At 35.7% G+C, this 15702-nt stretch overlaps 1 protein-coding gene across 1 annotated transcript; it reads left to right on the plus strand.

Annotated features, from left to right (window-relative positions):
* The first annotated feature begins 3034 nt into the window (after positions 1-3034).
* Positions 3035-4251, plus strand: LOC120069820. Its single transcript, XM_039021637.1, has 4 exons — positions 3035-3418; positions 3642-3713; positions 3913-4022; positions 4182-4251. The coding sequence occupies exons 1-4, from the start codon at positions 3035-3037 to the stop codon at positions 4249-4251; spliced, it is 636 nt and encodes a 211-aa protein (XP_038877565.1).
* Positions 4252-15702: the final 11451 nt, after the last annotated feature.

Raw genomic sequence — 15702 nt, forward strand, 5'->3', positions numbered from 1 at the left:
CCTTTTCAAACTTTTTCTTGACATTTTGTGCCAAGGTTCATCTTGACAGGTACAAAATCCCTCTCCAGGGTTCATAAGTACCTTTTGAACTATTGAAATTTGGAATTATAGTGGACCTCGACATGTAGAAACCCAAAATTCGTCCTTTTCGAACTTTTTCTTGGCCTTTTGTTCAAAGTTAGTACACACTGATACAAAACTCCTATCCAAGGTTCATAAGTATCTTTTGAACAAAACTTCTTCCAAATTTGGATTTGGAGCACATTTTGGCAAGTAGAATTCCAAAGTTCATCCTGATGTAAATTCAACCATTGAACCATTGCATGTACCTAAAGGACCAATTACAAGAAGCAAGGCAAAGAAAATTCAAGAGGCATTCACACTACATCTTAAAAAACAAGCAAATTCACAAAAACCAAAAAATAATTTTAAGACCAAAGTTTTATAAAATGTTAGTTTGATGAGTCAAGAAGAGAATGGCATAAAGATGGCACGGGAAAAGTTCTATAGTTTTGAAGATGACACGGAGGTACTACAAGATATCCTACAACTTATCTTGAAAACTTCTTCAAATCAGCTCTTGGATCATTAAAAAAAAAGACAGCAAGGAAAAAAAAGCAAAAAGCAAAAAGAACAGTAGCAAAAAAAAAAAAAAAGAAGAAGAAAAGAAATCAAAGATCTGAGGCACATGAAAGTTTCTTGTCATTCATTTGAAAAAAATCCAAAATTGTTTTATTTCTAGCCTATGTTTAGTTACTCTAGACTTAGTTTGTGAGAGTTAATAATTTTGAATTGGTTTTTATCAAAATTTCAGTGAGATTGCACCAAAAATATAAGCCAACCCTTATATCTTTGGCCTAGTACCAAAAGCCTACCCTTAAGTGATAAACACGAGTGTTCTTGATTGAAATTGGTGAGAAATGTGGTGAGGTCCTTTTTATTACTAACTTTAAAATGTCACAAGGTAAAGGAATACCACAAGTAAAAGATACTAATATGGCCATTCTTCAAGCCACTCAAGGCATGATGGAAATGATGAGGGAAGATAGGCAAGAAAGAAGGGCACAACAACAAAGAGTCTTATAAGAAGACGGGGGAGTAATTGACTTAGTTGAACAAGAAAGACAAATTGGAGGAAGAGGAAACATGAGAGGAAGAGGAAGAAATAATATGCACCCTAGACAAGGAGAAAGAATCTATGAAGCTAATAGTGGAGTCAAGCTCAAAATTCCACCATTTTGTGGAACGTCGGATGCGAAGGCATATTTGGAATGGGAAAGGAAGATAGAACATGTGTTTGATTGCAACACATTTAGTGAGAATAAGAAGATGAGACTTGCCATTTTCGATTTCACTAACCATGCGGGAAATTGGTATCAACATCTCAAATCCGAGAGAATGAGGAAAGAGGAGGATCCCATTGAAACTTGGGAAGAACTTAAAGAAGCCATGAGAAAGAGGTATGTTCCAAAACATTATGAAAGAGATTTGAGAACTAAATTGCAAGTTTTGAGGCAGGGAACAAAAAGTGTAGCTGAATATTATCAAGAGATGGAAACTTTGATAGAAAGAGCAAATATTCAAGAAGAAGAAGAATACACCATGTCTAGATTCCTTTGAGGTTTAAATTGAAAAATTACTCATATCGTTGATAGATATCCACAACTATACTTGGAAGATATGTATCATTATGCAATCAAAATTGAAGAACAATTGAGAGAACAAAAGGAACATTCCAAGAGGTATAATTCTAAAGCTAATTCCTTTTCAAATTCTAATTTTTAGAACAAGGATGGTTTTATGAATCCAGTGAAGCAAAAGGCAAGTTTGTGGCTCCTAAAAGAGTGGAAGCTGGGAGCACCTATACTAAAAAGAATGAAGCTTCAAAGGAGGAAAGAGAGAAATCTAGTTCCATTCAATGTTGGAAGTGCAAAGGATTTGGGCACATGAGCAAAGATTGTGTCAATAAAAAAGTCATGGTCATAGAAAATGGAATCATTGATTCAGAAGATGAATATCGAACAAGGTGGCAGCCTTGAGGAAAGAAATCCGTAAAGCCTTTGATCGATGAGTACAATTTGAAGAAGTACATCCAATAATCCTTAGTTTGCAAGAAGCGCAGCTATTTAATGGCAAATCAAGGATGAGAAACGGTTGAAGATTCAACAGCGGCAGAACTTATTTCACACAAGGTTGCCTTGATTGAGGAACGCCATGTAGCTTGGTGATTGATAAGTGGAGTTGCATAAATGTAGTTAAGTAGTTTTTTTGTAAAAAAGACTCCAGCTCACTACTCATTCCACATCCAAAGACACCATATAAACTTCAATGGTTAACAAACAAAGGGAGAATTGAAGGGAAAACTCCCAAGTTCTTATTTCTTATTACTTTGGGAAGATTATAAGAGATTGAGGTTCTTTGCAATATGTCCTAGTACGTTTGCATGCAGAGTGATATATTATTGCGGCGACCTTGGAAATATGATAGAGAATCACATATGATGGTTTGTTTGAACAACTACACATTTACCTTGAATGGGAAGAAGTTACTTTGCTTCCATATATCTCCATATATGGAAGTTGCAATACGATCAAGTGAAAATTAGAAAAGAAAAGAAAAGAAAAGAAAAGAAAAGAAAAGAATTTGAGGATCAAGAGAGGAGAGAAGAAAGTAAGTTAAAGGAGAAGAGTGAAAAAAAAAAAAAAAAAGAAGAGAAAAGTGAGGGGCAAAAGGTGAGTGAAAACCAAGAGAGAAAAAAGAGTGATTTTGAGGAAAAAAGAAAGAGTGTAAGTTTGGCCATGAGAAAGGGGGAGGAGAGGAATATGTTTTCATTCGAAGCACCAAACTTTGTACTTATGTGCAAAGGAATGTGTTTAGTAACTGAACCTAACTCTAATGATGGTTTTCCTAGTGTTTTTATTTCTCTTTTGTAGGAATTTACATGTTTCCACATGAAGATGCACCTACGGGTCTACCTTCTTTAAGAGGAATTAAGCATAAAATTGACTTCATACCCGGGACAACGCTTCCAAATATGGCGGCATACAGAACCAATCCAATCAAGGCCAAGGAAATTCAAAGGCAAGTGGAAAAACTCATGGATAAAGGTTATGTTCGAGAAAGCATGAGTCCTTGTTCGGTTCCAGTCATTTTAGTGCCCAAGAAAGATGGAACATGGAGGATGTATGTTGATTGTCAAGCCATCAACAAAATAACTGTAAAGTATCGACATCCTATTCCTAGATTGGATGACATGCTAGATGAATTACATCGTGCAAAATTGTTTTCAAAAATTATCTTCAAAGTGGTTACCATCAAATTCGAATGCATGTGGGAGATGAGTGAAAAACGGCTTTCCAAACAAAATTTGGTCTCCATGAGTGACTTGTTATGCCATTTGGTCTTATCAATGCACCAAGTACTTTTATGAGGCTAATGAATCATGTTTTGAGAGAATACATTGGAAAATTTGTAGTGGTATACTTTGATGCTATTCTTGTTTACTCTAAAAATTTGAATGAACATATATTGCATGTCAAGACAATTTTTCTTAAACTTAGAGAAGAAAAGCTTTATGCCAATTTCAAAAAGTGTAATTTTGTCTAGACCAAGTCAATTTCTTAGGATTTGTTATTGGAAAGGATGGAGTGAAAGTTGATGAAGAAAAGGTCAAGGCTATTCGAGAGTGGCCAACACCCACCAATGCAACCGAGGTGAGATCTTTTCATGGTTTGGCTAGTTTTTATAGAAGGTTTATTAAGGATTTCAGTAGCATAGTTTATAGAAGCTAAATGGAGCACAACTTAGTTACCCCACATATGATAAGGAATTACATGCACTTGTAAGGGCTTTGCAAGTTTGGCAACATTACTTGTGGCCAAAAGAGTTTGTCATGCACACGGATCATGAAAGCTTGAAGCACCTCAAAAGCCAAACAAAGTTGAGTTTATTGTGACATTTCCATACGTCATTCATTACAAGAAAGGTAAGGATAATGTGGTGGCTGATGCATTATCAAGAAGGTATGCATTGTTTTCTTTCCTTAGTGCAAAAATTCTTGGTTTTAAACACATGATTGATTTGTACAAAGTAGAGACATTTGAATTTCATGATGTGTATATTCAATCTTTAGAAAGGAAAAATGTGCATGATTATATTGTGTTTGATGAAATGCTTTTTAGGAAAGGAAAACTTTGTATTCCTAAGTGTTCCATTCGAGAGTTGCGAAGGAAGCTCATCGGGGAGGATTAATGGGGCACTTTGGGGAATTTAAAACATATAACATATTGGTTGAACATTTTTATTGGTTGAAAATGAGAAAGGATGTGAATAAAGTGTGCAAACAATGTTTCAAATGTAAGGAGGCTAAGTCTAAGACACAACCACATGATCATTACACACCTTTAGATGTTTCTAGTGAACCTTGGGTTGACATTAGCATGAATTTTGTTTTAGGACTACCAAAGACTAGGAGACATCATGATAGCATTTCTGTGGTAGTTGATAGGTTTAGTAAAATGGCACATTTCATACCATGTAATAAAACAGATGATGCTACTAACATAGCTAATATTTTCTTTAGGGAAGTGGTTAGATTGCATGGAATTCCTAAGACCATTGTTAGTGATAGAGATGTAAAATTTTTAAGTCATTTTTGGAAAGTTTTGTGGGGTAAGTTTAGAACTAGGCTTTTGTTTTCAACAACTTGTTACCCACAAACCGATGGGCAAACTGAGGTGGTTAATAGAACATTGGGAACTTTGCTTAGGTCATTAATGTCTAAAAATCTCAAGTCTTGGGAGGATACTCTACCTTTTGTAGAGTTTGCTTACAATAGAGCAATACATAGCACCACTCATTATTCACCTTTTGAGGTTATGTATGTAGCTTTAATCCATTACTCCGTTAGATTTGTCACCCTTGCCACCTAATGTTTACTAGTGATGCAGTTGTTTCAAGAGCAGAATACATAAAAATTTGCATAAAGAAGTCAAAGAAAGGATTGAAAAGAAGAATCAAAAGCTTATCAATAGCAAGAACCAAGGGAGAAAGAAAATGATTTTTAAACCCGGTGATCGGGTTTGGGTACATCTACGAAAGGAAAGGTTTCCAGATCAAAGGATGTTTAAAATACCAAGAGAAGATAGTCCATTTCAAGCGATAGAGCGGATCAATGATAATGCCTACAAATTGGATCTTCGAGTTGAGTACAACGTAAGTTCTACTTTCAATGTGGCTAATTTGACTCCTTTTGATGTAGGGAATGAAGACCTCAAATCCTTTTAAAGAAAGGGGGGATGATATGAATTCAACCATTGAACCATTGCATGTACCTAAAGGACCAATTACAAGAAGCAAGGCAAAGAAGATTCAAGAGGCATTCACACTACATCTTCAAAAACTAGAAAATTCACAAGAACCGAAAAATAATTTTGAGACCATTTGAAGGCAATTTGAAGACTTTCTACATTCCTAGTTTTGCATTTTGACTTATAATTTAGTATGCAATTAAGTTTCAAGTTTCTAGGTGTTATTTTCTACAATTTGCAATGACTTTTGAGTTTCTTGGTCTATCCACGACCATTTGGCCTATAAAATGGCTTGTATCGTTCTTCAAAACTCAGATTATTGATAGTAAAATGCTTGTGCTTATTCAACCCTTTGGTGTTGTCTTTTTCTTTCAAATCTTGCTTTAGATTTGATATTTAAATCAATTCATTAGATTAGTCTTGATTAAGCTAATTCTGGAGTGAGTTGTTTTAGGATCTAAGAATGACCATCATAGATTTTAAGTTCGATCTAAGTAGCTTTTCTTTGTGAGTGTTTGTAAAGATCTTAGAAAGACCTCTAGCTTTGCATCCAACAAGCATTGCGGGCACTTATCACTGAACCAAACTTCGTCCAAATTTGGACTTGGAGCACATTTCGACAAGTAGAAATCCAAAGTTTGTCCTTTTCAGACTCTTTCTTGATATTTTGTGCCAAGGTTCATCAACATAGGTTCAAAACTCCTGTCCAGGGTTCATAAGTAACTTTTAAACTAAACTTCGACCTAATTTGAACTGAGAGCAAATTTTGACACGTAGAAACTCAAAGTTTGTCATTTTCAGACTCTTTCTTGACTTTTTGTGTCAAAGTTCATCCACACAGGTACGAAAATCCTCTCTAGGGTTCATAAGTATCTTCTGAACTAAACTTCGTTCAAATTTGGACTTGGAGCACATTTCGGCAAGTAGAAAGCATAAGTTCGTCCCTTTCGGATGCTTTCTTAACATTTTGTGCCAAGGTTCATCGATACAGGTACGAAACTCCTTTCCAGGGTTCATAAGTACCTTTTGAACCAAAGTTCGTCCAAATTTGGAATTATAAGACTTTGACATGTAGAAACCTAAATTTTTTGGATTCTTTCTTGACCTTTTGTGTCTAAGTTCATCCACACTGATACAAAACTCCTCGCTAGGGTTCATAAGTATCTTGTGAACCAAACTTCTTCCAAATTTGGACTTGGAGCACATTTCGACAAGTAGAAACCCAAAGTTTGTCATTTTTAGTGTCTTTCTTTACTCTTTGTGCCAAATTGCATCTACATAGGTACAAAATCCCTTTCTAGGGTTCATAAGCACCTTTTGTACAAACTTTGTCCAGATGTTGACTTGGTGCACATTTCGACAAGTAGAAACCCAAATGATAAGGAGCTGACCAACCGAGAAGCTCAACAAGATCAAACCAACTCAAATGAAGCTCACCAAGCTCCAACTAGCTCAATTAAAGCTCATGCTGAAAATCCAGGGTAGAACTTTCCAAGACAATCCAATCATGAGGCCATCATTATGCCTCAAGGACAAATGACAAGAGCTAGAGCTAAAAGACTTGAAGAGGGATTAAATGCTTGCTTCCAAGCTAAATTTCTAACCCATCATGAAGTTTTGCAACCCTTCTAGCTCAAGAGTCACTTGGACACCCAAAAGTCCTAATGAATCTGGAAATTCAGATTCATCCACATGTTTAATGCTTGATGTATTAATTTATTTCAATATATTTACATTCATTAAGGTTCATGTATGTAGTTGAAGAGTTTTTGTTGAACCTAGTCATTGGGTAAAAAGTTATGTCCTTTCAAACTGTCTTTTCTATATATACCTATGTACTTTGGCCATTTGAACAACACTTTGAATTTGAATGAAATTTCCTTAGAGTTTATCTCTCAAGCTCTATGCTTTTCTTTGTATTCTTGTGTTTAGAATGCATGATTTAGGACTTTCAATCTAGTTTTATCAATTAGATTATGGAGAGTTTGAAATCTTGAAGTTAGGAACAAGTTCTCCTTTTTTCTTGATCATCAATCAATCTTCAAAGCCAAATCTGTTTAGCTTTCTTGGGGTTGTTATCATTTTGTTTATTGGGGGTTAGTTATTCTTATTATCGTTGTGAGGGTTCACCTAGAATAAACGTGCGCACGGGGGGTAGGGAGGTGGGGAGGGGGGTACTCATACGTAATTGAGGTAGTTCTCTTTATCACCAAAGTTCGTCATTTTAGGATTCTTTCTTGACCTTTTGGTCCAAAGTTCATCCATACAAGTACACAACTCCTGTTGAGGGTTCATAAGTAACTTTTGAAGCAAACTTCGACCAAATTTGGATAGAGATCACATTTTGACACATAGAAACCCAAAGTTCGTCCTTTTCAAACTATTTCTTGACCTTTTGTGTCAAACTTCTCCACATAGGTACAAAATTCCTTTCTAGGGTTCGTAAGTACCTTTTGAACCAATCTTTGTCCAGATTTTGACTTGGAGCACATTTCGACAAGTAGAAACCAAAAGTTCATCATTTTTAAACTCTTTCTTGATCTTTTGGTCCAAAGTTCGTCTATACAGGTACAAAACTCCTATTCAGGGTTCATAAGTAACTTTTAAACAAAATTTCGACCAAATTTGGATATAGAGCACATTTTGACACGTAGAAATCCAATGTTCGTCCTTGTCGAATGGTTTCTTGACCATTTGTGTCAAAATTCGTCCACAAAGTTACAAAACTCCTATCAAGGGTTCATTGTATCTTTTGAACTAAACTTCTTCCGAATTTGGACTTGGAAAACATTTCGACAAGTAGAAACCCAAAGTTCGTCCTTTTCGGATTCTTTCTTGATATTTTGTGCCAAGGTTCATCCACTTAAGTACAAACTCCTGTCCAAGGTTCATAAGTACCTTTTGAACCAAAGTTCGTTCAAATTTGGAATTATAACAAACTTCCACATGTAGAAACTTAAAGTTTGTCCCTTTCGGACTCTTTCTTGACCTTTTGTGTCTATGTTCATTCACATTAGTACAAACTCCTCTCCAAAGTTCAGAAATATCTTTTGAACCAAACTTCTTCAAAAGTTGGAATTGGAGCACATTTCGACAAGTAGAAACCAAAAGTGTCCTCTTTAGTCTCTTTCTTTACCCTTTGTGCCAAAGTTCGTCCACATAGGCACAAAATTCTTTTCTAGGGTTCATAAGTATCTTTTGAACAAACTTCGCCCAAATTTGGACTTGGAACACATTTGGATAAGTAAAAATCCAAAGTTCATCATTTTTGGACTCTTTCTTGACCTTTTGATCCAAAGTTCATCCACATAGGTACAAAACTCCTGTCTAGGGTTCATAAGTAACTTTTAAACGAAACATTGATCAAATTTGGATGTAGAGAACATTTCAAGACGTAGAAAGCCAAACTTTGTCCTTTTCGGACTCTTTATTGACCTTTTGTGTCAAAGTTCGTCCACACAGGTACAAAACACCTCTCCAGGCTTCATAAGTATCTTTTGAATCAAACTGCTTCCAAATTTTGACTTGGAGCACAGTTCGACAAGTAGAGTCCCAAAGTTTGTCCTTTTCGGACTCTTTCTTGACATTTTGTGCCAAGGTTCATCCACACAAGTAGAAACTTCCTTTCCAGGGTTTCTAAGTACCTTTTGAACCAAAGTTCTTCAAAATTTGGAAATGTAGAAGACTTCATCATGTAGAAAGCCAAAGTTCGTCGCTTTCAGACTCTTTCTTGACCTTTTGATCCAAAGTTCATCCATATAGGTACAAACTCCTGTCGAGGGTTCAAAAGTAACTTTTAAGCCAAACTTCGACCAAATTTGGATTGAGATCACATTTCGACACGTAGAAACCCAATTTTCGTCATTTTCGGACTGTTTCTTGACCTCTTGTTTCAAAGTTTGTTCACATAGGTACAAAATCTTTCTAGGGTTCATAAGTACCTTTTGAACCAAACTTCGTCCAGATTTTAACATGGAGCACATTTCGATAAGTAGAAACACAAAGTTTGTCAGTTTTGGACTCTTTCTTGACCTTTTGGTTCAAAGCTTATCAGTGTACAAAACTCCTGTCCAGGGTTCATAAGTAACTCTTAAACCAAACTTCGACCAAATTTGGATTGAGGGCACATTTTGACACATAGAAACCCAAAGTTCATCCTTTTCGCACACTTTCTTGACCTTTTGAGTCAAAGTTTGTCAAAACAAGTACAAAACTCTTCTCCAGGGTTCATAAGTATCTTTTGAACCATACTTCATCCAAATTTGGACTTGGAGCACATTTTGAAGAGTAGAAAAGGTCATGAAAGAATCCGAAAAGGATGAACTTTGAGTATCTAGGTGTCGAAATGTGCTCTCAGTCAGAAAAGTTACATATGAACTTTAGATAGGAGTTTTGTACCTGTATGGATAAACTTTGGACCAAAAGGTCAAGAAAGAGTCCAAAAATGACAAACATTGGGTTTAAACTTGTCGAAATGTGCTTTAAGTGTAAATTTTGATGAAGTTTGGTTAGAAAGGTATTTATGAACAGAAAAGAATTTTGTACCTATGTGGTCGAACTTTGGCACAAAGGGTAAAGAACAAGACTAAAAAGAACGAACTTTGGGTTTCTACTTGTCAAAATATATTCAAAGTCCAAATTTGGAAGAAGTTTGGTTCAAAAGATACTTATGGAACCTAGAGAGCAGAAAAGTACAGTGTGGATGAACTTAGACACAGTAGGTCAAGAAAGAGTCTGAAAAGGACGAACTTTGGGTTTCTACCTATCGAAGCCTACTATAATTCCAAATTTTGACAAACTTTGGTTCAAAAGGTACTAATGAACCCTAGAAAGGAGTTTTGTACCCGTGTGGACGAACAATGGCACAAAGGGTAAACAAAGAGACTAAAAAGGATGAACTTTGGGTTTCTACTTGTCAAATGTGCTCCAAGTCAAAATTTGGACGAAGTTTGGTTCAAAAGGTACTTATGAACCCTAGAAAGGAATTTTGTACCGATATGGTCGAACTTTGGCACAAACGGTAAAGAACGAGACTAAAAAGGACGAACTTTGGGTTTCTACTTGTCGAAATGTACTCCATGTCCAAATTTGGATGAAGTTTGGTTCAAAAGATACTTAGGAATCTTGGAGAGGACTTATGTTCCTGTGTGGACGAACTTTGACACAAAAGGTCAAGAAAGAATTTGAAAAGGATGAACTTTGGGTTTCTACTTGTCGAAATGTGCTCCAAGTAAAATTTTGAACAAAGTTTGGTTCAAAAGGTATTTAGGAACCATAGAAAGGAATTTTGTACCTATGTCGACGAACTTTGGCACAAGGGGTAAAGAACCAAAAAAAGACGAACTTTAGCTTTCTACTTATGAACCCTGAAGAGGAGTTTTGTACCAGTATGGACGACCATAGACACAAAAGGTCAAGAAAGAGTCCAAAAATGACAAACTTTTGGTTTCTACATGTCGAAGTCTGCTATAATTTCAAATTTGGGCGAACTTAGGTTCAAAGGGTACTTATGACGAACTTTAGGTTTATACGTGTCGAAATGTGACCTCGGTCTGAATTTGGTCGAAGTTTGGTTTAAAAGTTACTTATGAACCGTAGATAGGACTTTTGTACAGTCGAAGTTTGGTTTAAAAGTTACTTATGAACCGTAGACAGGACTTTTGTACATGTATGGATGAACTTTGGACCAAAATTCAAGGATGAGTCCAAAAATGACGAACTTTCGGTTTCTACTTGTCGATATGTGCTCCAAGTCTAAATTTGGAAGAAGTTGGTTAAAAAGATACATATCAACCCAGAAAAGAGTTTTGTACCTGTGTGAACTAACTCTGACACATAAAAGGACGAACTTTAGATTTCTACTTGTCAAAATATATCCGTCTAAATTTAGAAGAAGTTCTGTTCAAAAGATACTTATCAACCCTGGAGAGGAGTTTGTACCTGTGTGGACTAACTTTGACTCAAAAAAGATGAACTTGGGTTTCTACTTGTCGAAATGTGCTCCAAGTCCAAATTTAGAAGAAGTTTGGTTCAAAAGATACTTATGAACCCTAAAGTGAAGTTTTGTACCTGTGTGGATGAACTTTGGCACAAAATGTCAAGAAAGAGTCCAAAAAGGATGAACTTTGGGTTTCTACTTGTCGAAATGTGCTCCAAGTCCAAATTTAGATGAAGTTTCGTTCAAAAGATACTTATGAACCTTGGAGAGGAGTTTTGTACTTGTGTGCACAAACTTTGACACAAAAGGTCAAGAAAGGGTTTGAAAACGACAAACTTTGGGTTTACGTGTTGAAATGTGCTCTCAGTCCAAATTTGATCGATGTTTGGTTTAAAAGTTACTTATGAACCCTGGAAAGGAGTTTTGTACTTGTATGAATGAACTTTGGACCAAAAGGTCAAGAAATAGTCCAAAAATTACGAACTTTGGTTTAAATTGGTCGAAATGCGCTCCAAGTAAAAATTTGGATGAAGTTTGGTTCAAAATGTATTTTTGAACCCTAGAAAGGAGTGTTTTATCTATGTTGTCAAACTTGGCACAAAAGGTTAGAAAGAGATTAAAAAGGACGAACTTTGGGTTTCTACTTGTTGAAATGTCCTCCAAGTCAAATATGGACAAAGTTTTGTTCAAAAGATACTTATGAACCCTGGAGAGGAGTTTTGTACCTGTGTAGACTAAGTTTGACACAAAAGGTTAAGAAAGAATCGGAAAAGGACGAACTTTGGGTTTCTACATGTCGAAATGTGCTCTCAGTTCAACTTTGATCTAAGTTTGGTTTAAAAGTTACTTATGAATGCTTGACAAGAGTTTTGTACTTGCATGGTCTCTCTGGACCAGAAGGTCAAGAAAGAGTCCAAAATTGATGAAGTTTGGGTTTCTACTTGTTGAAATGTGCTACAAGTATAAATCTTGACAAAGTTATGTTCAAAAGGTACTCATGAACTGAAAGGAATTTTATACCTATGTGGACGAACTTTGGCACAAAGAGTAAAGAAAGAGACTAAAAAAAAATGAATTGGCTTTCTACCTTGTCGAAATGTGCTTCAAGTATAAATTTGGAAGCAGTTTCGTTGAAACGATACATATGAACCCTGGAAAGGAGTTTTGTGCTTGTGTGGATGAACATTGGCACAAAATATAAAGAAAGAGTTTGAAAATGACGAACTTTTGGTTTCTACTTGTCGAAATGTGTCCGAGTCCAAATTTGGACGATGTTCTAATCAAAAGATACTTATGAACACTGGACAGGAGTTTTATACCACTATGGATAAACTTTGGACCAAAAGGTCAAGAAAGAGTCTAAAAATGACGAACTTTGGGTTTCTACTTGTCGAAATGTGCTCCAAGTCAAAATTTGAATGAAGTTTGATTCAAAAGGTAATGAACCCTAGAAAAGAATTTTGTACCTATGTGGACGAATTTTGGCAAAAAGGCTAAAAAAATAGACTAAAAAAGCTGAACTTTAGATTTCTACTTGTCGAAATATGCTCCAAGTCCAACTTTGGAAGAAGTTTGGTTCAAAATATACTTATGAACCCTAGAGAGGAGTTTTGTACTTGTGTGGACGAACTTTGATACAAAAGGTCAAGGAAGAGTCAGAAAAGGACGAACTTTGGGTTTCTACATGTCAAAATGTGCTTTAGTCCAAATTTGTTCGAAGTTTGGTCTAAAAGTTACTTATGAACCCTGGACAAGAGCTTTGTAACTGTTTGGATGAACTTTGAAATAAAAGGTCAAGAAAGAGTAAAAGTTACAAAACTTTGGGTTTCTAGTTGACATAATGTGCTCGTAGTAAAAATTTGGATGAAGTTTGGTTCAAAAGGTACTTATGAACCCTGGAAAGGAATTTTGTACCTATGTGCATGAACTTTGAAACAAAGGGTAAAGAAAGAGTCTAAAACGAACAAACTTTGGGACTAAATGTGCACCTAGTCCAAATTTCGAAGAAGTTTGGATCATAAGATACTTATGAACCTTGGAGAGGAGTTTTGTATTAGTGTGGAGGAACTTAGACACAAAATCTCAAGAAAGAGTCTGAAAAGGACAAACTTTTGGTTTCTACATCTCGAAGTCTGCCATAATTCCATATTTGGACGAACTTTGGTTCAAAAGGTACTTATGAACTCTGAAAGGAGTTTTGTGGCATGTGGATAAACCTTGGCACAAAATGTCAACAAAAAATCCGAAAAGGACGAACTTTGGGTTTCTACTTGTCGAAATGTGCTCCATGTCCAAATTTGGACGAGGTTTGATTCAAACGATACTTATGAATCCTAGAAAAGAGTTTTGTACCTATGTGGTTGAACTTTTGCACAAAGGGTAAAGATAGAGACTGAAAGGGATGAACTTTGGATTTCTACTTGTTGAAATATGCTCCAAGTCCAAATTTGAACGAGGTTTGGTTCAAAAGATACTTATGAACCCTAGAGAGGAGTTTTGTACCCGTGCCGACGAACTTTGACACAAAAGGTCAAGAAAGAGATGGAAAAGGACAAACTTTGGGTTTCTACGTGTCGAAATGTGCTCTCAGTCCAAATTTGGTCAATGTTTGGTTTGACACTTACTTATGAACACTAGACAGGAGCATTGTACCTGTATGGCAGAACTTTGGATGAAAAGCTCAATAAAGAGTCCAAAAATGACGAACTTTGGGTTTCTACTTGTTGAAATGTGCTCCAAGTCAAAATTTGAACGAAGTTTGGTTCAAAACTACTTATGAACTCGAGAAAGGACTTTTGTACCTATTTGGACGAACTTTAACACAAAGGGTAAAGAACGAGACGAAAAATGACAAACTTTGGGTTTCTACTTGTCGAAATGTGCTCCACATGCAAATTGAAAATCAATTTGGTTCAAAAGATACATATGAACGCTAGACATTAGTTTTGTCCCTGTGTGGATGAATGATGTGAATTCAACCATTGAACCATTCCATGTACCTAAAGGACCAATTATAAGAAGCAAGGCAAAGAAGATTCAAGAGGCATTCACACTACATCTTCAAAAACTAGCAAATTCACAAGAACCGACAAATAATTTTGAGACCAAAGTTTTATGTTGAATTCAGCTATAATTGAAAATTATGGATGAACTTTGGTTCAAAAGGTACTTATGAACCTTGGAAAGGAGTTTTGTACTTGTTTGGATGAACCTTGTCACAAAACGTCAAGAAAGAGTTGAAAAGGATGAAGAGATGTTTAAACTTGTCGAAATGTTGCAAGTCCAAATTTGGACGAAGTTTGGTTCAAAAGATATTTATGAACCCTGGAGAGGAGTTTTGTATTTGTGTGGACGAACTTTGAACCAAAAGGTCAAGAAAGAGTAGAAAAAGTACAAACTTTGGGTTTTTACTTGTCGAAATGTGCTCTCAGTTCAAATTTGGTTGAAGTTTGGTTTAAAACATACTTATGAACACTGGTGATAAGAAGCTGACCATCATAGGATAACACGAAGTGTTACAAGAGAAAAATGAAGCTCAACAAGCTCAATCCAGCTCAATCGAAGCTCATACTGAAAATCTATGGGAGAGCTTTCCAAGTCAATCTAATCATGAGGCAATCATTATGCCCTATAAACCAATGATGAGCTAGAGCTAAAAGACTTCTGAAAGGATTAAATGCTTTCTTTGAAGATAAGTTTCCAACCAACGGTGAAGAGTTGCAATCATTGAAGCTCCAAGAGACATTTGGTCATCCAAAAGCCATCATGAATCTAAAAATTCAGATTCATTTACATTATTAACATCCCATGTATTTAATTAATGTTATTAATTTACATTTATTAGAGTAGTTGAAAGGGTGTTAGATGAATGTAGTCAATGTAACTGAAAGGTTGCATCCTTTCATGGTGTCTATTCAATAGTTTAAATAGGGCTACAATCTCTACATTTAAAGAACAACACTTTGAATTTGAATGAAATTTCATTAGAGTTTATTCTCTCAAGCTTTATGCTTTTTCTTTGTATTCTTGTGTTTAGAATGTATGTATTAGAACTTTCAATCTAGTTTGATCAATTAGATTATGGAGGGTTCGAATTCTTGAATTTAGGAACAAGTTCTCCTTTCTTCTTGATCATCGATGTTCATTTTAAGCCAAATCTGTTTAGCTTTCTTGGGATTGTTATCATTTTGTTTATTGAGGGTTATTCTTATTATCGTTGTGGGGGTTCATCTAGAATAAAGGGGGGGGGTTCTCATACATGATTGAGGTAGTTCTCTTTATCATTTGGTATCAGAGCTTTGACTCTAAACATATCAAATCTTTTTTTTCCTCTTAATCACACTATCTTCTTTTGTTTTTATCACCCATGTCTCACTTTTGTTCATTTTCTGTCTAGAAACTGTCTTCACTTTGCTTTACAGAGTTTTTCATGACCTCACATACTACAAGTATCTC

The sequence above is a fragment of the Benincasa hispida genome, unplaced genomic scaffold (genome assembly GCF_009727055.1).
Source record: "Benincasa hispida cultivar B227 unplaced genomic scaffold, ASM972705v1 Contig617, whole genome shotgun sequence".
NCBI lineage: Eukaryota > Viridiplantae > Streptophyta > Magnoliopsida > Cucurbitales > Cucurbitaceae > Benincasa > Benincasa hispida.

What these genes read in the sequence shown, in the direction of transcription:
- LOC120069820 (XM_039021637.1), top strand. Translation starts at nt 3,035, where the DNA reads ATGGCGGCATACAGAACCAATCCAATCAAGGCCAAGGAAATTCAAAGG. An exon ending in TGGTCTTATCAATGCACCAA is followed by an intron (nt 3,419 to 3,641) that starts GTACTTTTATGA and finishes GTTATTGGAAAG; the next exon opens with GATGGAGTGAAAGTTGATGA. An exon ending in GCTGATGCATTATCAAGAAG is followed by an intron (nt 4,023 to 4,181) that starts GTATGCATTGTT and finishes AATGCTTTTTAG; the next exon opens with GAAAGGAAAACTTTGTATTC.